The sequence below is a fragment of the Drosophila biarmipes genome, chromosome X, assembly GCF_025231255.1.
Source record: "Drosophila biarmipes strain raj3 chromosome X, RU_DBia_V1.1, whole genome shotgun sequence".
Lineage (NCBI taxonomy): Eukaryota > Metazoa > Arthropoda > Insecta > Diptera > Drosophilidae > Drosophila > Drosophila biarmipes.
In genome coordinates, this window is record NC_066611.1 from 24,900,504 (window position 1) to 24,923,182 (window position 22,679).

A 22,679-nucleotide genomic window follows, 5' to 3' on the forward strand; every position below is an offset into this window, starting at 1 on the left:
GCTCTTTTTTCGCAACCAACGGTTCTTTCCCATGGAGAACGCATTCTATTGGTCAATGGGAGAGGGGGGAGAGGGCGCTTTTGGCTACCAGCTGCCACTTGCTGTGCTTTCTGTTCGCCTGGTGTCTCAGAGTCTTACACCAAGCACTTCTACTGAGAAAATGTTTCGAAGTCCTTGGATTTTTTGGGGTGAATTTCTTAGTTCCTAATTTCAGACACCAGGCGAACATAAACGTTTAGCAGGTGTCGAAACGATCAGCTGATCAGATTATTCTGAGCTCATCGGAGATGCCCTCATGATTGCTTCCCTTTGTCACGGTCTCATCAAATACATGGGAATTCATTTTTAAGTCGTGCTTATCGTGACTAGATCGTGACAAGCTCGTGACGGACTCGTGAAACCACCATGCTCGCGCATCTCTCGTCTGCTCTTTTTTCGCAACCAACGGTTCTTTCCCATGGAGAACGCATTCTATTGGTCAATTGGAGAGGGGGGAGAGGGCGCTTTTGGCTACCAGCTGCCACTTGCTGTGTTTTCTGTTCGCCTGGTGTCTCAGATTCTGGCACCAAGCATTTCGAGTGAAAAATTTTACGAAGTCCTTGGATTTTTTCGGGTAAAATTCTTGATTCCTGATTTCAGACACCAGGCGAACATAAACGTTCAGGAGGTGACGAAACGATCAGCTGATGGGTGTATTCTAAGCTTATTAGAGATGCTCCCGTGACTGCTTCCCTTTGTCACGGTCTCAGCAAGTAGATGGGGTTTCATTTTTATATCGTGCTTATTGTGACTAGATCGTGACACACCCGTGACGAACTCGTAAAACCGCCGTGTTTACGCATCTCTAGTCTGCGTTTTGTTCTTAACCAACGGTTCTTTCCCGTGGTGATGATTATCTATTGGTCCTTGGGGAAGGGGAAACATGGAAGCAGACGCCATGTTGAAAAAAATCAGCTGTTTGAGTTAGCTTATGACTACCAGCTGCCACTTGCTGTGTTTTCTGTTCGCCTGGTGTCTGGTGCTACGAAGCCCTTTCAAACTAGTGAAGAAATCTTGTTTCCTCAGATTCCAGCGCCAGGCAAACAGAACAATTAGGTGGCCAAGAATCGGTTTTTAGGGATTTATTAGGTGTGTGCCGCTTGAAAGCATGTTCGAACTTTGTAGGCGATCAAGCGATTGCCCTTCTCTAGGTTGCTTACACCAAAGTAACGGTGCGCTTCCAGTGCTAAAATGTAAACACCTAGCAGCCACTTTCTACGAATTATGTTTGCCTGGTGTCAACAAGCAAGAAAATTGCACTGGAATGTGGAAGTTGAGGGTTTTTTATTCAATTTCAGTGCACTTGCTCATTTCTTGAAAAATGTTGCCTACATTTGAGCGCTGCCGCTTCGCAGACAATTGCCCGGATCGTAGTCCTCAAGGTTTAAATGCAAATCGATTGATGATACAAATACTGTTTTTTCTTTAATCTATTATGTATGTCTTACCACTCCACCACTAACCCTTTTATCCAAGCCCAATAAAAATCTCCCAGTAGCTGGCTTTCAATTCTTACGTATATTATCTTGTTCAATTTCAATTTCAGTTACTTTTCTATTTACAAATGAACTTTGAAAGGGGTATCTTGTTTTCTGAGGAGGGGATTCTACGCGCGCGGTGTCTCAAATTACGTGTGACAGTCCCCTCAGTATCGGGCTCTCACATATTTATTTGTTTATATATGCTTGTATATATGTATTGTATTTGTATAATCGTCATTTATAGTTGCGTATAATATGCTTATATATAGACTTCAATATTGTTTCAGTTAATTTCGTTGAAAGTTATCAATTTGATTACATTGCCAGAGAACGAAAAAAAGGGTAAAGGGTGAACTTGATTTGGGGCAGGATCCTCTCCTGATCTCCCGATCCTCCGGTGAAAGCCACTTGCTCAGCCATAGTAGTTGCCCGGAGCCTGGGTGGGATATCCCTTGGCGCCGCCCTGGGAGGAGTAGCCGTCGGAGGAGCCACTGCTCCTGGAAGAGGGATTCTCGCTGAAGAGGCCGCCAAAGTTCTTTGAGCTGAAGATGTCGCCCAAACCGCCGGAGCCTCCTCCGCCTCCCTGCTGGCCGCGGTTGGCATTTCCGCCGCTGAGCAGGCTGCCCAGGAAGCTGCTGGCTCCACCGCCGCCGCCTCCATTGGCGCCAGCTCCGCCGCCCGAGAGAACGGATCCCAGGAGTCCGCCCAGGATGTTGCTGCCGGAGGAGCCACCGCCTCCGCCAGCTGGGGAGCCTCCGCCGTAGCCGCCACTCGGCTGATAGCCACCTGGCTGCTGCTGGCCACCACCTGCTCCTCCGGCTCCGCCGCCCTGAAGTTGCTTGGCTATCTGGCCTGCAATGATACCGGAGACCGCTTGACTCACCGCCGGATTCGAGAAGAAGTTGGAGAAGAAGCCGCCCTCCTTATCCTTGGGCTTCTGGCCACCACCACCGTTGTTCTCGTAGCCCGGGGCTGGTGGCGTGTAGCCAGGTCGGGGTTGGTAGCCGCCAGGAGCTTGAGGCTGGTAGCCGCCGTTAGCCGGGGGCTGGTAGCCGCCGTTGTAGGGATTGTAGCCACCGTTACCGGCGTACGGATTGTAGGGAGCTGCACCGCCACCGGCGCCATTCGAGTTGGGTAGACTGGGGTACAGGGAGTGGCCGCCAGCCGAGAAGCCACCACCGTATCCGCCGCTTCCGCCTCCACCACCACCACCGTTCGCATCCGTCTCCGGCAGCGGGGCACTCGGGGCATTCGGGGCGTATGCGTTATGGCTCACCTCTGCGATCGGTCGGCAAAGCAGTGCGGGAGCGCGCGTCGGCAAAGCAGTTGTTAGCCACAAAAGCAGGGATTTCGAATCGGAATGGAAATGATATAAGAAAACATAAGAACGTAAGTGACAACACACAAACTACGCAGATCAGACAGTGGCTGTACGACAGTAAAGCAACGCGCTTACAATGAACTTAGCCTAGGTTTTTGATTAATTACCATACCGAATACGTTAAGTCTACACAACTTTGAGTTTTTCCGCCCGGGCTTATTCTAGGTAAGTCTTCGCTGTAGTATATTAAATATATCTCTTCTGGCCCACGCCACACACATATAATAGTATATTATGCATATATATTTAATGCTATGTACAACTCTTCAGTTAGTGGTTTTGATTAGTAAATACTCGAATACGTGTTGTGTGTGTTTCGGGTCGATTTTTGGGGAGGGGTGTTAGTATCTTATCTCGGTAAAATGATTTCGGTCTGGTTAATACTGGTCGTACTGTTTACATGGTTCCGGTTCGGAGACTGCAAATGAAGTTAGCATTAGTCGGAGTGTCCCAAAATCAAGTGTGTGTGCAAATACAAGTACAAATACAAACGGACGGAGTAAATATGCTCGACATGAGTGCTTTTTATCCGGAATTTACAGCGACAAAATCGGTTTGTTCTGTGTTCTTGGGCAGTTTTGAGTTTCTGGGACTTGACTTCGCATGTGTGTGGCTGTGTGTGTTGAAATGCTTCACAATTTGTATTCTCTGTATTTTTGTATTTTTGTATCTTGCTATCCTTGCATTTGGCTTTCGATTTCGAGTTTGCAGTTGTATTTGCTTTCCTGGCAGTTGGTTAGCAATGTAAATGCCTTTTGTAACAGCTTTTGATTTTACGGGAGTCTGCAGCACTTACAGCGTAGTTTTAGTTTTTAGTTTTACTTTAGATTAGTTTTGAACACCTTAGGCTAGCTTAACTCTTGTGGTTTCCTCTTAAAATGCCAATTAATTTGCATCAGCGATTATTTATTCATATTCGTAATCGTAATCGTATAAAAAACAAAATCAATCTGATGCACTTGGTGCACTGCCCTCGAATGTAGCTCATTATGCATTTTGATTGACATGCGTATCTTGTATCTACAACACTATCCATCTAAATTTCTGCGTTTTTTGTATTTTGTATTTTTTGTATTTTTGACTGCAGCAGCAGTGGCAGCTCTACTAGCCTCATCGAAATCCCCGGATTCGCCAGAGTCTGGCCGCAAATTCGTAGCATCAACAAAAACGAAATTAACATCAAAGTTGCCCAGCCATGTGTGTGTGCCTGTGTGCTGGTCAGCCCCTGCCACGCCCCTTTGACCAGAGGCCGGCTGTCTAAGCCCGAAATTAAATTCCAATTTAATTGAGCTGCAAAAAAGAGCAGCTCCCAGGGGCCGACGAGCTGTTTCCCTTGACTGATAGTCCAAAGCACACACACTCCCCCGCAGACACACCCTCTCAAATGGACTCACACCACAGAGGCACCCTACACAGTATTAAATTGAAATTACGTATTCGCAGGGTGGGCCAGACGGCAAGGGCTGCCGAGAAAAAATGCCGAAATACGGGAACGAGGGGCGGCAAGGCTTACAGCTTATGGTGTAATTAAAATACAACCTTTGAATTGTTGTGCAAAGCTACGAAAAGTTATCATTCTGTGAGTGCTTTCATTGTTTTCTGGGGGAACTGCTAGGAAAGAAAAGAATGCCAATTGCCCTTTCGGCCAAACAAAACCATAAGTAAATTATTTACGAGCTCTAACAGTTATGCAAAAATGAAGAAAAAATGTTCCATATGCCTAAAACCCGACAGGAAATTGACAAAAATATGTACTTTTCTGGAGTGGGCAAAAATATGTAAGAAATCTCTTGAGTATGACTTCCTTACGTTTCTAAAATTGTGCAGTATTTAATGCTAGTCTAACTGCCACTGCCATTGCTGTTATATTTTTCTTAAGCCTTAGCCAAAACAAATATTCAACGAAAATGTTGGGAACAATGAGAAAGCAAGATAAAAAATAAGGGAACCAAAAAACTAACAACACGGAAGAGTTGCCATTTTCACATATCGTTTTAAGATATATTTTTGAACTTGATAAATGCAATTAACCGATTCCGGCTTTCTTCTCAAATGAACTACACCCTCAAAGGGCTTAGAACAATTCCAAAACACCAGTTTAAAATTTGATTTGTGGTGAAGACCCTATGACACTTGCTTGATCTTTACTAGACATCTATGTAGATTTATTCTTAAAAGTCCAGGCAACCCAAATTGTATTCTGTATTTTGAATTATACGAGTATAACCTTCTTTCCAGGTGACTATGGCTTTTTAAAATATTTTCAGAACAAAAACAGTGCCAAAAGGCTGTTATAAAAATTGTTTGGTAAAGTCCCTGTGGCAACGGCTTCAAATTTTGTTAAGCATATATTTTTGTTCTAAGAAGTCAAGGCACCCTAGACTTTATTTAGAACATTGGCTTTTTAAAATGTTTTCAGGCTATAGAAACCTATTCCCCAGGTGACCACGGCGCTCTAAAATAATTTGAAAGAAAGCCAGTGTCATAAGGCTATGACTGTGAAAACTCCGTGAAAATGGCGACTTTCCGTGATGATGAAGGGGTTAATTTTCCAGGGGGTCGTCGGGGTGGTTTTGTGTGCTCTGGCTCCTGCTTATTACGTGTGGGGCAGGAGGCTGGCCAGGATGAGCCCCATTGCCAGGCCGAGGATCCCGCCTCCATCTCCGCGCAGTCTGCCGGCTGCCGAGGGATGCGCCTGGGTGCGCCGGTTGTAGGGATTCTGTTGGTTCTGGTTCTGGTACTGTGGCGGCGGCTTGTTGTACATGTTCGCGTTGGAGTGCTGGCTCTGGTATCCCTGGAAGTTGCTGCCGTAGGGCGCCAGGCCGCCGCCGCCGCCGCCGAGGATGCCCAACGTCGAGCTGGGCAGTCCGACGCCGCCGCCGATGCCGCCGTTTCCGCCACCGCCGCCGCCACCATTACCGCCTCCACCGCCGCCGGGCGGGCCGCCGGTGCCGGTCGGTCCGCCGCCGCCGTAGAAGGGCAGCTGGCCGAAGACGAAGGGCGGATTGTAGGGGTTCACCGGCTGCAGGCCGTGCATCGGGTAGCCGGGGTTGAGGACGCTGCCTGGATGGTTCGGTTGGGGGAACTGCTGGAACGAGGGCGCCGACGTGGGCGAGTTGTACGGGAAGATCGGCATGTTCGGTATGACGGGCATGTGGTGTTTCGCCCCGAACACGTAGTGCGGGTCGATGACGCCCGTGGAGGAGGCGCCCGCGGCCCCCGCGTTGCCGCCCTTGTCGCGATCGTTTCCGTTTCCGGCGTGCCCGTGCCCGTTCCCATTTCCGTTTCCGTTCATCCCGCCATCGTGGCCGTCGTGGCCACCCTGCTGATGGCCGTTGTACGTGTAAGTGTTAAGCGTGGGGTTCGATGAGGCGGGTGCAAAGATGTTGTTCTCGGGTCCCTGGCCCAGACTCGATCCTGTTAGTGGTTAGTGGTTTAGTCGGTTTCGATGGTGGGCAAGATGGCGGGAAAGAAGAGCGGTTTTTATCTTTAGCGTTAGTCGTGGCAATAATCATCCGCCCACCCAGCCTGCCCTCTCCTCCGGCCAGCACTGAGAGAAAACTATACTTCATTTTCAAACAACAACCTTCTATTGATGCCACACTTCAAATTATTTAAATTGAACTTTGAATATTCTCTTTAATTTTGAATTTATTTGTTGTCATCGAACTGCTCATAAAATAAGTTTGAAGCACTGGTAATTTTCCAGTGATTAAATTGCTATAAAAATCAATACTACAACATTCTGGTCAAATCAACCCTTCTTTCAAATTCTTATTCTTTTAAAATTTAAAAAGCATACATTTTTTGCACACTTTCAAGGGAAGGGTTTACTCGTACGCTACTATTGAAACATGTTCACCTTATAAGTTCGAGAATATAATTGGTGCCTAAATTGAAATTAAAAAAATAGTTCTGAAAAAATATTGCTTTTACAATTGATACTTGCGGGGCTTTGAAAGTGAATTGAATTGTGATTGCTATGACAAAGTAGAGGTGGCATTGCCATACCTCTTTTCTCTCGGTGCTCTGACGGCCTAAAACATGCAAAAGAGGTCAACGGAGGTGCGGCGGAGGCTGGTGGGTGGTTAGCGGTCGAGTACTAGGAAGCCTTGAGCGAATGAGGCGATGAATGAGCGAGCGAGCGAGTGATTGATTGATTGATTCAGTGTTAGATTGATTGATTGGTCAGCGGAAGCTCTCAGTGTTTCTATGTAGGTGTGTGAGTGTGTCTGTGTGTCAGATCGCCATACAACATATTACATTCGGTTATACGGCATATTTGCATATATGGTTAAATACGTATAGGAATGAAAAGAACCATAAAACTAAAGAAATACCTAAGGCCAAACATAAAAAACATAAATAGGTTTTGAGAATTTGGAATAGTACTTATAGCCTTGCAGAGCTTTCTAGGTCGAGTGGGTCCTTTTAAATGTAGTGTTTTTTTAATTATTTAGTCAAATGGTAGTTTGTTTTCACCCACTAAGGTCGTTTAAAAATTCAAAGGGCTACCTAAATATTTCGAGTTTCTAAGAACACTTTTAAATTTCTGTTCTGAATAAAGAGATTTGAAATAAAAATGGACTTTTACAATATAACCAGTCAGTTTGCCTGGAGTAATTTTAAACATGAAAACATAAATTATATTCCTCAAGTAAAAGACGGACGACAGCCTTTTCTAAGAGGCAAAATATCTGTGACAGCTCTGCAAAACTATTATGACCATCGGCGTCCGATGTCAGCTTTTGTTGCCCCACAGAAATGCCTGAGCCACAAATCGTTGGAAAAAACTCGCATTTCCGTTTTTTTGAGGAACCAAAAAGTCGCCGGTCAAAACACGAGACACGATGCCAATCGCCTGGACAACTCCCCCAGGGAAGCGCACAATGAGTAATCAAGTGGGGGATTCCAAGCTAAATACCTGACGGATTGGCCGAGGGGGCTGCCGAATTGGGGCTGCTGTTCGAGGCCGAGGACGATCCTGCGCCGGAGCGGCGCTTGCAGGTGGGGTAGTTGCCGCAGTCCTTGCCATCCCGCTGGTTGTAGCTGCACGAGTCGCTGGTGATGACGCACTCCTCGGTGGGCAGGCATCCAATGTCCCCGCATCCACGGCCGTACTCTTCGCCCGCGGGAAATTCGATTAGGTGCGGGATTATGGAAGACGGAAATCGGATTTCGGATTTCGGATTTCGGATACCGGATTTTGGATACGGATTACGGAGTTCGGAGTTCGGGTTTCAGTGTGTGTTGTTTTCGTGGAGCAGAGTGGGGTTGAGAGTGGTTCGAAATCATAAGGAATAAAAAAGGAAAAACAAATTATAGGCCTGCACAAAATCGGGGTAATCTCCTCTAGCTTCGGTATAAGTATGTCAATGATGGGAGGGGGTTTGATGAAGGCATGAACGTTCACCACCGATCCGGGGATCGATGCTTATCTCGGGATTATAGGTTACACGAAAGACAACAGATAACACTGTGGGGAGGGGCGGGTCTTTCGAGCAGGAACACACAGGTTGTCCCTGGCGAGGAGACCCACCCCACCCGCAACACCACGCATACGTACTCGAGTAGGCCTCCACGGAGTAGCCGCAGCTGGCGAGGATTGCCAGAGTCAGCAGAGGCAGAGCCAGCATCCTGTTGCTCGATTGTTGTCGGTGCCACGCCCTTGGATCAGAAGTTGCTGCAAGTAGGGAGAAAACAAATATTATATTATTTTCAGTTGGCCAACTTTCGCACATGAATCGAAATAAGTTTAGGAACAGAATGCTTTCAAAACACACGCATCTGCCAGATGTATCCAATCAAAACTGCATGGCACGTTTACCCTGCAATTCTGATTCCGGAAAATGAAAAATGTGCCTTCTTTATAATAATCTAATTCTTAGGAGCTTCTAAATTATTACTTTTACGATAAAGCAGGACTTTGTTATTCATTTTTAGGTGCTCTTTATTTTTCTTCTTTTCCAGCTAGTCCTACAAACGCGGATGGCACTGTGGCCAGGCAGCTGAGACAGCTGCCTGATTATTATTTATATGTTGCAGCCGAGCCAGGGGCTGTACCCTTTTGCAAGCCAAGTTTATTTATCACATTGACAGCTGGCTCAAGTTCATTGCGGTCCCGATGCGTCACAAAGAGAAATGGCAAAGTAGAGCGGAGAAATGGGAAATTGCGAACTGGAAGTTTGGAGAAATGGCAAAGGGGAGCGACCGAATGGCGTCGCATTTGTTTGGCAAAAAAGTCGAAGCCGGAATCCCCACATGTGATCAAAGCAACTTCGCTGCTCCCAGCCGAAGTCCCAGCTGCTTGGAAAAGCGAAGAGAAAGGTCAGGAAAAGCAGAAACAGCATTGGGCTTAGGTAGCCAAGAAGTAGGCACAGGCACCTCACAAGCATTTTAGTAAAATAATACGCTTCAAGCACAAAGTTCTAAAAATTCTCTTGCTCCCCCCTATTATTTGAAGTTTAAAGTTGAGACAAACAAATACAAAGCCAGTCTTGAATTTATGGCAGTACTCGCTGCAAATATCATCCTTTATGGGCACAGAAGATAAGTTATCTGTTCATCATTTATAAATAATAAAAATCGTTTGACTGCACACCATAAAATGGAGTGGAGAAAGTGGAGGATTCCGAGTTTCATGTCATTCCTCAAGGTCCTAGGAAATCGTCGACTCATTGCCGTCAGCCCACCTGGAGCAGTCACTCCATCACAGTCTTCCATCGGCCCCTTCCACATTCCACCTCCCGTGGCCCTTAATCAATTGCCCTCCAGCGGGTGAAGAAAAAGGCAAAAAATCTGGAGCAGCCGGAGCAGGAGGCCGGAAGTATTTTCCGCGTTTCAATATCAAACAATTTCAAAAACTTTTTCATAATTTCCCCTTCTTGGCCCTCGTCCACTCGCAACATTTCCATATTCAAATTTCGCAAATGACTTGCCATTTTTTCGGGGGGCCTGAGCGGAAACGCTGCTCAGCCGGGGAGGAAATGAATTTAGCGTTCGCCCGCCTTGATTAATTTCGAATTCCGCTTAAAGATTTTGTCATCTCTTTTTCTACCGTGAAACGGGGGCTTTCGGGGATGACTAGCGGAAGAAAACGCATAAATTTGTCGTCTTTCTATGCTTTGCTTCATTTGTAGCCCCCCTTTGGGACGCCCATGCGTGAATGAGTCCCAGAGCAGCGACAGCCAAAATTTGAAAGCACATGCAAGGGGATGCCATGGGCTAGCCTATCAAATATCCCATTTTATACGTTTTTTTTGGCAGAGCGACATTTCTTTAAATACTGGGAGTCCGATTTTGGCTATTATTTATGAAGCGTGGATAAAAAATTCACAAAAGGCATCTCAAAGCCATCTAAAGCTTTAAAGGAACATTTTGACGAATTTCAAACTGCAAAATGTACAATAAGTTTGCCTAAAATATTTAATTGGAATATCAACATTTTACTATGTTTGTAGCTTATCCCTTTCATTTAATAAAAATCATTTTTAACATTTTACATATTTAAAAATACACTAAATAGGTGATTGCCCCAATACAGGGTAGCTGGGGAAGCCAATTTCTTTGTTCTAAAGAGCTTGCGGCTGGGCTGCCATCATCCAGCTGTCCTGCCTGCAACTCGACTCGACCACTGTCCGTCCGGCTGTCCGTTTGTCCGTTTGTCCGGCTGTCCGGCTGTCCGGCTGCCCGGCTGTCTGTCCGCCTGCTTGTCCGTCCGCCTGTCCCTGTACATTTGTCTGTGCGGGCCACGTCCCGGTCGACGGAAGCCAAAAGTGGAAATGCATGATAAATGACACAAGGTTTGCCTCTCTTTTTGCCACTGTTATTTTTGTGTGTTGTTTTTTTCTGTGCACCGGCGTGGGCGGACCTTGTACAACAGCTCGAGGAACGAGAGCGGCAACAACAATTTATATTTCAAGACACTGCACCACACAACACAACACACCAGCACAAAACAACGATTCTAGCACAGCGAGAAAGTGAGCAAGAGGGGGCCTCACAGCACAAAAATTGTGAAACGATGACGTCGTAAATGTTTTGTTGCAACATTTTTCTGTTGTAAGCGAAAGGAGCAAACTGAAAAATGGGAGTGAAAAATAAAAACCAATAAACCAAAAAGGAGCAACAGAGACAGTTAGATACGCGGCGCAGATCTGGAGGAAAATGGAGTAAAACAGCAAAGCAAACTGTCCGCGAAACGGAAGCGCAAATAAAACAACTGCAAGGGGTGCCCGGCCAAGCGGCCAGTGGCGTCGGAAAGGGGCTGTCCCAAGGGGGGTGGACTCGGGAAAACGAGGACTAAACCGCAGTGAGCCGCACTGTGCGCCGCTTTAAAAAGCGGTTTCGAAAGGAAAACACAGGCCCTGAGACGGGCGTATCTTAAAATTGGTGAAATAAATAAGTGGTTGTTTTTAAAATTCTGATCACTTGGCTTTTAATCAAAGTTTCTACATAAGTACACACTTTACAAGCAAAAAACAATAGACGATCAAGAGTAGTTACTTAATGAACTTGATTCCTTATTTAAATTTAAACATTTCAAAGTAAATATCAAATGAATGAAAATTTAATGATAATTTCCACGAATTCGAAATATGTTAAATTGCCGGAGACTTTAATATAAATACTAACGAAATTTTAAATTATTTTTAAATATCACTTTAATCAAAATTAAAAACCCCATTAGCTCCTTCTCAAATACCTCAAAGGGTGCTTGCAATTATTAAGTTTTCGCCCGGCGTTTATGTAGCGAACTGGGGACTCCGCCAGTGCGGCCGACTGAAGCTATAAATCGAGACCCCCCCGTTTGACCCACCGACATCAGGAAGGAGAACAAGCCACACCAACGAGCACTGCCCGAGGGAAAGCGGAAAAGCGGGGGGAGGCGGGGGGAAAGCGGAAAAACAGCAGCAGCGCCGCTTCAACGCTTGGGTTTGCAAGGCATAAACCGAAAATTCACACTTGGTTACTTCCTTCATGACTTTGGATATTATTGTGGTTTATGTTAGTGCTGTCACTTGCCGCCGGCCGGCCACGCCCCCCGCACCACGACCGCCCCTTAACCCCCCACTGCCGCGTGATGTATGACTCCATGAAATGCGATATATTCATGTTAAATTATTTTTTCCTTTTATTGCGCTTCTTCTGCGACAAAAACGGGAGGCAGAAGCACCGAGGGCGACATCAGAGAGCGAGAGTCGCTGAACAAGTTTGAAGCAACAAAAGTGCAAAGTTTGGCGCCAGTTTGAAATTGCAATTGCAATTGAACAAACAATTAAAACTTTTAAATATTGTGACAGCATTTTCACAGTTAATTGCACAGGCCGCCGAGCAGCTGCTGCCTGCAGTCCCCCAGTTTGCCGTTCTGGCATTCAGGCATTCAGGCATTCCGGCATTCTGGCAAGCCCCCAGCTTACTCACTCAGTCCTCCGTTCATTACTTCCAATTCGTTTCAAAAACTTGTCCCTCTCCCCGGGAAACTCCGCAGTTTGGCCTTTTGGCCCGCCAAAATAGGTGCAAAAAGGGGGAAAAGAAAGGCGCTGCTCTCTTTTTATCTGCAGTTGTTGCAGCGGCCAACTGACAAACTGACAACCATTTGTCATTAGCCAGAGGCGTGGGGCGTGGGGCGTGGGGCATGGGCCGTGGGTCCTGGGGGCGTGGCCAGCCATTCGCTTTTACACTCAGATAGACAAACACTCGGCCTCACTCACCCATTTTTATGCAACACAATTTTAACCAATCGAAAATGTACCACTTCATTGGGGTTTTACATTTTTTGGTACCTATATGAAATGAATTTAAGTAGATTTCAACATTACAAAAATACATAAACCTTTATTGAAAGGACCTCCATTAAAGTAAACATTTTTATTTGAAACTTTCTTTTAAAATTTCGTCTCACCTCAGATGCCAATTTATTTACCAGAATTTCAATAAATCCACAACATATATGCACTTAAATACATTTCTAAACTTACAAAATTCAACTTTGCCAGCTTTCAATTCAACTTCTCCTACGATGGTAATGAAGCTTTTGAAATGTCATAAAAATATTTCTCTCAGTGTAGTGTGTCAAAAGAACGGACCTAGGCACCGAGGGTGACTTTAATTAGCGAGCGTCGCGAGTTTGCTGATTTTTCAAATTTATTTCGGTTCGGCTGGCTTATTAAATTCCGTCAGCTAACTACAAAAAAGTGGCTGGCAGGGCGCAAAAAATTCGAAAAACAGGAGGGCGACAAAACGTCAGAAAAATAGGTATTGCATTTCGTCCCGTTCCCTGGGAAAAATGTCAATTTGTGGCCAGAACAGGCTCCGGGCCAGCAGCGAATCACAAAAAGGCAGGCAGCACAAATAACAAAAAAACGAGGAAAAAATACCGCAAGAAGGAAAATCTTTGTAAGGCAGTTAATTAAAAACTTCTCATAAAGAGCCGGGAGTGGGCGGTGGGGGCAATAGGCGTGGCATGTGTGCTAGGAAAAGCGGCGACAAAAGAAAAGCTGCCAAAGAGTTTCCGACTACAGGCATAATTAAAAAGTCTGCAGCCGAAATTGAAACCCGCATTGGGAGCGGTTCAATGGGGCGTATGCGTGATTTGGCCACCCGCCGCTTACGCATTCAATTAGGTTACAAATTACTGGCCCGAAGAATCGAGTGATGTATGGGCAGCATCATGTTGGCCTCGCACTTCCCGGCACTTGCCATTTTTTATTTTATTTTTATATCGCAGCGTGAGAGCAGCGGCATGTGGCGCCTTGCCTTGCCGGACAAAATGCACGGCGAGAAAAGGCTGCGAAATGGGGCGAAAGCTGGGGAAATTTCAAGGCAGACAATACTGAGAAGGATTGGAGGCTTAACCATTGTACATATTTCCCATATCACACAAGTCTTTAGCTTTTAAATACTAAACAAAAAGGTTTATAAACATCTAAAAGAACGCCCTTAATATTTGAGCGAAATACTTCCAATTCCCAATAGGTTCTAGCGTTCGTTGCGCGAAAAGTATGCTAGAAAGTACCCGCCCTGATGATCCTTTGGTAGCTCCCAGCCACTAATCTCTATAAAGAATATATAAAGGATATACAATCTTGCCTTATCTCAAAGTAAATAATGTACATAGGATGAGGAAGATAGCCATGGTAATTCGACGAGTTTCCCTTTCTTGTTTGTCACGAAATTCATAAAGCAGGAGCCCGAGCTATTTGTATTATTTTCTGTGTATGTCAGGTGCCATTCCAGGCATGATGATGATGATTGATTTTGTTAATTTAGTTGAGCAGCTGAGCTCGTGGCGGGCCATGAAAAATGCATGACACCCAGCGGTGGGTGGTGTTAGGTGGCCGGCGCCTGGTACTCTGAATTCAGTGGTGCAGTGGGTGGACTTTGGCCACTGCGACTGAGTTAATCGAATGGCTCAAAGGGCGGGGTCCCCTTTTCTCCGCTGAAAGCAGCTGAAAGGCCACACTTGCATGAGTACGTTTGGGAGGTCAAACGCTAGACAGCCTTGCACGTACGTATGTGAGGTTCAGGGGTTGAAGCATTGTTGATTCGTCTAACCAGTGAATGGTACTCACAGGAGTTTAATTGGATATCAATGAACGGGCTTAAATTCGCATCTATTCCATGTGTAGAACAACATACAGCTCCCAGATTACTCATTCCCTTGTGAGACATAAGTGAAGCTCAAAATCAAATTGAATGAAACCTTAAACTCACTAAGCAATACTAAATGCCCTTGTCATTAGGTCTACTTCATTTGCCTAAAATTAGGTAAAGAGCACTTTTCAACTCGATAGCAAGGCTGACTTTGACGTTTCAAGAAGCTAATGATGATGAGCCCTTTACTTGGGATCATATATATGGAGCTAAAAAGACCTTTAAGCCAGTACAACTCTGGGAAAAGCTTCACCATTCGGACATGCTGCCTTACTGGATTCTTTTGCTGCTTTGTGGACAGCAAGTTCTGGGCAAGAATAAAAATGAATCTGCAATAGAACCCCGTATTGTGGGCGGGACCAAGGCGAAGGAGGGTCAATTTCCCCACCAGATTTCCCTGCGCCTCCGGGGAAACCACTATTGCGGAGGTGCTATAATCTCGGCCACCCATGTCATCACCGCGGCCCATTGTGTGAGGGATGGAAACAATGTGTGGGTATCTTGTGATCTCTTGGGGGTTTCGATTTAAAATAATCCCCTAACGATTTCCTTAGGATTCCGGCGGATCAGTGGTCAGTTCAGGCGGGCAGCCTGCACATCTCGAGCGGGGGAATCAGGGTTCCAGTGGCGGAGGTTATTGTGCATCCCGGGTACACGGAAGACGGGGACTACGATCTGGCCGTGCTGCGGCTGCAGATTCCCCTGACCTTCGACTCCAACATTGCCGCCATTCCGCTGGCCACCGAGGATCCGCCCAACTGTGCCTCCGTGGACATCTCCGGTTGGGGCTACATCGCTGAAGAGGGTCCCTTCTCCGACAGCCTGTTGTTCGCCAGCGTCAGGAGCGTGTCGCGGAAGCTGTGCAAGCTGTTCTTCTATCCCTGGCTGCCGGAGACCATGATCTGCCTAGTCCACCCGAAGGACAAGGGCGCCTGCTATGGAGACTCCGGCGGACCAGCAACCTACGACGGGAAAGTGGTGGGTCTGGCCAGCCTGCTGCTCACCGGCGGCTGCGGAGGAGCGGGACCAGATGGCTACCAGAGGATATCCCGGCTGAGGGGCTGGATCGCCGAAAAAGCGGGCTTGTAGGGTTAAATACACTATTTATTTTAGCACACGGAGACGCAACTGGAGACAGTTTGAACAGTCAAGCGAAGTGCTTAATAGCCTTATTCTAGCAGTTTTTCATTTGTAGTTCTGCTAATGGAAAGCGCACAGCCAGAAGACCTATTGTTTTCGGGATATAACTACCCATGCTATCTATACCAACCACTTTTTGGAAAATTTATTTGTTGACAAATTTTTTTATATTTTTCGAAAAATTAATTTCTTTGGGGCAAAAATAGGAGGTTGAATTCTTTGGGCGTTATTTTTAAGCCGTTTTTAAGTCGTGACTTAGACAATTCCAGGCGTACAGCAAAAAAATATATATATATTCTTGATCAGCATCACTAGACGAGTCGATCTGGCCATGTCCGTCTGTCCGTCCGTCCGTCCGTCTGTCCGTCCGTCCGTCTGTCCGTCCGTTTCTACTCAGTTTTAAAGCTATCGGGCTGAAACTTTCCCAAAAGGCTTCTTTTTATTTATTTTATTTTATTATTTGGTGTTTTTTAACATATAACATCCTACGATTGGAAATAACATTTTTAAATTGGTTGTGAATTTCGAATTAAATTTTATCAGAATCGGAAGACTATATTATCTAGCTAACTTCCTTTCTTGTTCTACTTATTTTCGAACCATTATGCCTTGGGTTTTGGACCCTACGAAAGATACCTTTCTTTCCAGAAAGATGACTGAATCTACTTCATTCAATCATTCAAAAGACCTTGACGAGTACCATTAAAAACTGTTCCGAACTTGCGAATTAATCGAATCAATGGCTGCAGCCCTTTTCAAAACCACTTTGGGTGCAATAAATGTGGTAGACCCACTTGTCTGACTTTTCGCAGACAATCAGTGGCTGATTGCCGGGCCAAAGGAGTTGTCGCACAACATAATGAATCGGTGGGTCGAAAGTTTGCCGATTTCCCGACGTATTTCGACGCTGGTCCCACGAGTCGGGCTTTATTTTTTGATCAACTTGAGGAACTTTTGGAGGACTCTCCAGTCGCTCGCGCTCCATCGACTGGCGATGAGTGGGCTTGGGTTCGGTTGGGAAAACTATCAAGTGGGCGGGGCGATGTTGGCCTTGTTGCTCGCTCGCTCGCTTAACCCTCTAGTGCCCCCGGGGCCCCGAAATGGGGCAGGGGCGGAAATTAATGTTATTTATTTATGTCGCTGCGGCGTGGTTGTTGGCCCTGTTATTTGTTGTCTTATTAGCAGTACATAAGGATAACTATCAGCCGGCGGCGGCGGGGGGTGCACTTTCAGCCGGCTAAACTTTTGCCTTGTAATAAAGTTTGCCCCACCCCAGACCCATCCTCGGACGCTTCGTTTCCAGCTTCATCTTCACTTCAGCCATGTAAATTCCCCTTTAAGCAATAAAATGCACAGGAACTGGACTCGCTTCCCTGGTCTTGTTTTGTAATCATTTCATTTCTTAGTCAAAGCAGCCAGGGCGGAAGTTATTATTTGCTAGGCAACTGCATAGCTGCTAAAAGTACAGACACGCAGAAAATAAAAGTTGCAAGGGAAAAAGATGCACCAGCAGGGCAAAGCTAAAGGCAGAAGGACGAGCGCGAGGATGGGAACAATTTCTGAGCTGGCGACGCGTTGTAAACGAAGGCAGCAAACAAAGTTTAAATTGCAGTTGGGCGAGAGTTTTAAATTATGTGGCCAGCTCCCTGGCAGCGCCATCTTCAGCATTCTTTTCCCGGCTAATTGCTGTCTCTGGAAACCCCACACCCGCTTCCTGCCCTGAACACCCGCATTGCGTATACGCCCTGTATATCGATATCAAGTGTGTGCCGGGGTGGATATGGAGTGTTTGACTGGAGAGGCGGCCAAGTCCATAAGCCCTAAAGAGCCCACCGAGCTGGCGCAGATGAGCTGGAAATGGAGCTGCAGTTGTCCTCCGATGGAGCTACTCCTCGAGGCTCTGCACTCGAGAGCATCACACTGGGAAAAAGAGGGTGTACTAAGCTGAACGAGCCTTAAAGCTCAACTACGACTTTTAAGACAGTTTTACCGCTCATAAATTGCAGGTTTAGGCGGTATTCAGGGAAGAACCACTACCTTAAGACGCCTCTAACTATGAATTTTGCTTTACTTCTTCTCTTGAGAACTAATTTACTTTTAGCATTGATATTAATCATTCACTTATAAATAATACTTTCAAAATGATACTTGAAAATATCTAGCATTCAGAATATTTATTTAATTATTCAAGTTAAGTGTGCGGATTCGGACCATATCTGACGTGCTTGGGCTACCCATAGACTCGAGCAAGCTTTGCTTACAACAAATAAATAAGATTTGAGGTCTTAAGTCTGCCCGTTTGAGCGATGAGCTGCCCCAGTGTGGTGACTTTTCAAATGTTTTCTGATCGATTTGCCATCTGTGGAGCGCTATTTCCCTGAGTGCCCGTGCCCGTGCCCTTGCCCTTGCCCTTGCCCGTCCTGCCTGGCTATGCCAGTTATCCTGGTTATCCTGTGGCGGTTTCTGGGGTGTGCTTATTGAACACTGAACCCGGGGATCTCCGGATCCCTTTACCCGGCCAACAAGTTGCCGCCGTAATCCACTTAAGTCGTTGCCATAGCTGCCAATGCCGTCGATGTTGCTGCCGTGCCGTTGGTGTTGCTGCTGTTGCTGTTGTGCATCGGCATTCCAGATGCTGGGCCGCTGACTCTTTTGTGCTCCGGAAGGAGGCGGAAGGGGCTGGGGCTGGGGCTGGGGCGTGGCACTGCGATTTGCATAATGCCGGGCCAAGTGCACAAAAGCCGGGGAGCACGAGCACTTGAAAGCCGGAGAAAGGCCGAAGGAGCGAGGATAAAGGACCAAAGTTCCCGGGACAATGGGCAAGGGCCCGCAGCTGGCAGTTAGCCCCTTGCCCCGGCCGTGTTTATATTTTACTGCATTTTATTTACTAATAAAGTCCTTGTGAAGTCAATGCCAAGGCGCAGCCCCCCTACGAATCCAGGCCATAAATCATGCACTCCCCCCATTTCGCCTCTCCGATCACCGACTCATTTGGGTGCGTAATTGGAGTCCTTTGACAGTCTCAAGCTGATTTAATTTATCGCCGCAATTTCCAATTTAATTGAAACTGAAAATTGTAATCGGAAATATTCATAACCACCCCCCTGCATGCCTCGCCCCGAATCGCGCTGAAAATTTAATCAAGCGCCGAATGCGAGCCAAAACTAAACAAAGTGCCAGTCAAAGGGAGCACACACACACACCACACACCACACACACAGGGGCGCATGTGCTTATAAATTGTGTAGGTCTTGCACATGTAGGTGCCACACACAGATGCACGGATGGCTGGCACTGGTGTGCGTGCGTATTAGCCGGGGTAGCAGCAAAATTAATTAAGTTGAGAAAATGTCAACGCTGCTACTTTTTGGCTTGACAACGCTGCTTGCCACCCCGTCCAGCCCCTCGAACACGGCCTCTCTCCACCGCCCCCTGCACATTTTATACCTTTTGTATCTCTGTGAACCTGCCCTCAACAATGGAGCATATATCCCCGCCGATCCTTTCGGTCTGCCAAGCCAGTCTTTATTAATTTCCTTTCATAGTAGTCGGGGTGTATGAGATGACTTGGAAACTCCTTCTAATTACTGCCCGATGCTAACTTAAATGTATATTATATTTAGGTAATCACTAACAGTAAGAAACAGGTGAATGTGCATTTTCCCAATTTAATGACAGGATCTTTTTAAGGCCGAAAACAATAAAAAATATGTATTTGAATCAGTCTTGATAATGTTCCAGTACTGTTTCAAATCAGTTGTGATGATATTAACGTTCTTCCCACTTACCATACATTTATTGATCAGTTCTGATAATGCCACAGTCCCTAAGGTCATACTAAAATTGTTTCCCATTTGCCTAGTTGTAGGTCCCAGAAATTCTGCCCAAAGATAAAAGTATTCGAGAAGTAGGTCCTGTTTGCTGATTTTTGCCAGGACCCTCTGTGAAGGGTATTCCCCGCAGGTTCCCTTCCCGCTGCAAATTGACTTTTCGTTCTGCCTGTTCACATTTTCCGTTTCGTCGCAGCCATTTTGTGCAGCTGCCTGCATTTAGGCCACGAGTGCTGGCCCGCTTCTTCTTCTTCCACATCCTTTCATCCTTTTCCTTTTAATAATTCTACTTTTGTGGAGTTTCCACACACACTCCCACACAGCGGCACACACATGCTCCCACACCTGGTGATTTAATAACGCGTCGTTGCAAAAATTTGCGGTTTGAATAGCTGCTAATTTTATTTTATGATAAGTTTATAATGCCCGTGCCCCTGCCTCACACACGTGGCCCTACATGTACGTACATACATGTATTTGCCAGCCAGAATGGGAATGGGAATTGCAGCTGTGGGCCGCACAAAGCGAAAAAATCAAATCATAAAGGCAAGCCCCTGCGGCAGCATACTCGCTCGTAAAATTTGTTAAAATTGCACTAAAATGCAGCTCCCGCAGCGGCAAGGAAATCACATTAGAAATTTGTTTGCCCGCGCATGGCCCACATGGCGTATGAGTGACGCCGCCAGGAGGAGCCCACCCTTGTGTCTGGAGTTTCTAATTCCCCCTCTCCTTTCTGCACTTTGGGCAAACTTCTTCTCGATTTTCGGGGACTACACAAACAGCGAGTGAAAATTTTCAATTTCCCATGCAAAACTGCCGCTCAGCTCGATAGTCACGCACACGGAAAGAAGAAGACGTGGCCAAGAAACGGGGGGCGGCGAGGGGGTGTGGATCGGGGTGCTCCTTTTGGGGAAATGATGATGTCGCCCACGGACCTGCCCCTGGAACTGATTCTGTTTGCCCGATAGGCGACAAAAAGTCAAATTGTGGCAGCCAATTAACAGCAGCCATCCCCCACTGGGGCGGCAAGGGGTTAAGGGATGGGGCAGGGGGGCCAAGGGGTTGGGGGAGAGAAGGGTTAAGGGCCACAAGCGTTAAGGGGCGACAGGGTGGCCAGGAAAAGAACGCCACCAACAAGTCAAACAGAAACGGGCAAAGTGTGCGAGGATGCACGACCCTGGTTCAGGACGCAAGGAACCCGTGACATGGGACGCAGCAAAGTCGAAACAAAAATGGATAAGGCCAGTTAATACGGTTAATATACAAAATATAAGTAAGGAAAAATAATGTTGGAAAAAATATTGCACCATAGTCCAAAATAAAATTCTTTCTTTCTTTTAACTTTTTAAGATATACGTTTCAATTAATTCAAGCAAGTTGCTTTCGGATTTTAAATAAAAATACTTGACAGTTTTTGTAGTATTCACCCAAGAAAAAAATATACATATGTATATAATATGTAAAAGTAGTTGATGAACAAATATTGGGGATTTTAGTTAACTTACTTTCCAAAAAGTAGGTAGCTTTATCCGGTTTTTAAGATGTCCTCACCTGAAAATACATAATAATATGGCTTAATAGAAAAAATATTCAAGTGGGAAATGAAACAGACTCTTAAATTCTTCATCGAAAAATAGGGAGATGTTTTAAGCTAGACATGTTCACACATTTTCCAGGTTTTAAGCCTACGTTCTGGTTGAAATCTATTTTTCTGTAGTATGTTTTTCATATTCCTTATATGTTTACCAAGGCAACAACGATATTATTTCCCACTCAAAGCTTTCAATCAAACATTTTGACGATGGTCCAGGTCTTGAAGGTTTTTTCTAGCCATGCTCCGATATCTTAGAATGCCTCAAATAGCATTTGGTATGATTTCCATATACTTTTCCTTTGTGATTTTCCGATTCCGGTTCCACAGGACCTCGAAGCACTGCCCTCAAGACGTGCGTGTGTGTTGCTTCGGAGGGCCAGTGATAGGGACGTGCCTCGGTCCAAGTCTTTCGTCATGCCGAGATGAGCTCGTTTATAAAGTTGACAAAAGGCGTTCCCCTGTTCCGATAATCATCTGACAGTTTTTGCGCTATCAGCGACAAGGCACACACAGTGTGCGGGAGGGAGACGGGGCACGGCAAACAGGAAGAGACGGCGATAAGGGGCGGGAAAGAGACGGAGACGGAGACGGAGACGGGGACGGGGACAGGTCCATGTGAGCGCTGCCTTCCTGCTCAACACTTTTGCTTTTGTCAGCACTGCGGACAAGATACAAAATTTCCCATTGCCAAGATGACTAAGGGAAAATCCCTTAGATATTAAAATAAAAAGGGAAGAGGATATGAAAATGGGAGAAGCGGAAAGGCGGAAAGCGGATGGGAAATGGAAAACGGCGGAGATGTAGTTCCAGCCCTAGGGGACGGTGACCCGCTAATGAGCCGCCAAAGCATAAAAAATGCGACAAGGGTCGTGCAACCCCCAGCGCCACGCCCCTTTTTCTGGGGAAATGGGCGCAAGGCCAGGCCAGCAACAAAGGCCAAGAAGAAGCGGCAGCGGCAGCGGCAGCAAAAAACTATTCCTGCAGCTCATTAAAAACCCAAAGGCTTAAAAAGTCAAGGGAGGAAGGGGCCGCCACAATGCAATATGCAAAACAAGGCACAAACAACAACAATAATAATAACCGGCGCAGCTCGAGAAATTGAAACTAGGCTGCCGCAGAGAGAGACGGCAAGAGCGCGGAGCGAGCGAGACGGCACCACGCCGCTGGAGAAAGTGAGCAAAGTTAAACAATTGAAATTGAAATTGAAATTAGTTGGCGAGCGTAAAAATTAGTTGGGCGCCAATTAAACGAGGTCTCTTAAAGTGCAAGCTGGGAAATGGGAATTCCACGGAGACCATTAATTAGGGGACAGAATGCAATTACAAAAATGCCTTATATATTTGCGGGAATTCATTAGAATGTAAGTGTGGAATCGGGTTAGCATAAACATAGCAAAAGGAAACACTTGTTATATGCAAGTTGTTAATTTTTGATATGCATAGAGTGGTGCAAGTACCTAGAAAGGAATCAAATTAATTTAAATTAAATTAATTAACTATGTTATCTCACTTGCTAGAGTGTTACTCATGATAAAATGATATTTGAAATGGAGCCACGGA

At 46.0% G+C, this 22,679-nt stretch overlaps 2 protein-coding genes across 4 annotated transcripts in view; one reads left to right on the plus strand and one right to left on the minus strand.

The window, feature by feature from the left end:
• Window positions 1-1,538: 1,538 nt before the first annotated feature.
• LOC108027550 (RNA-binding protein FUS) overlaps window positions 1,539-22,679 on the minus strand; it is an 84,425-nt gene continuing 63,284 nt past the window's right edge. Inside the window, exons 2-5 of one of the 3 annotated variants that reach the window (XM_050888941.1) lie at window positions 21,032-21,080; window positions 8,468-8,584; window positions 7,826-8,023; window positions 1,539-2,798 (exon numbers count right to left, since the gene is read on the minus strand). In XM_050888941.1, the coding sequence (XP_050744898.1) occupies window positions 1,933-2,798; window positions 7,826-8,023; window positions 8,468-8,537 (1,134 nt within the window). In that variant the 5' untranslated portion in view covers window positions 8,538-8,584; window positions 21,032-21,080 and the 3' untranslated portion in view covers window positions 1,539-1,932. Of the gene's footprint in view, window positions 2,799-3,786; window positions 6,319-7,825; window positions 8,024-8,467; window positions 8,585-21,031; window positions 21,081-22,679 lie in introns of those variants that run through there. The other 2 variants (XM_050888943.1, XM_050888945.1) reach the window with 2 other exon arrangements.
• LOC108027552 (serine protease SP24D) lies at window positions 14,773-16,252 on the plus strand. The gene is made up of 2 exons (XM_017099017.3): window positions 14,773-15,048; window positions 15,111-16,252. The coding sequence occupies exons 1-2, from the start codon at window positions 14,819-14,821 to the stop codon at window positions 15,643-15,645; spliced, it is 765 nt and encodes a 254-aa protein (XP_016954506.1). The 5' UTR covers window positions 14,773-14,818; the 3' UTR covers window positions 15,646-16,252.

What these genes read in the sequence shown, in the direction of transcription:
- LOC108027552 (XM_017099017.3), top strand. Translation starts at nt 14,819, where the DNA reads ATGCTGCCTTACTGGATTCTTTTGCTGCTTTGTGGACAGCAAGTTCTG. An exon ending in GTGAGGGATGGAAACAATGT is followed by an intron (nt 15,049 to 15,110) that starts GTGGGTATCTTG and finishes CGATTTCCTTAG; the next exon opens with GATTCCGGCGGATCAGTGGT.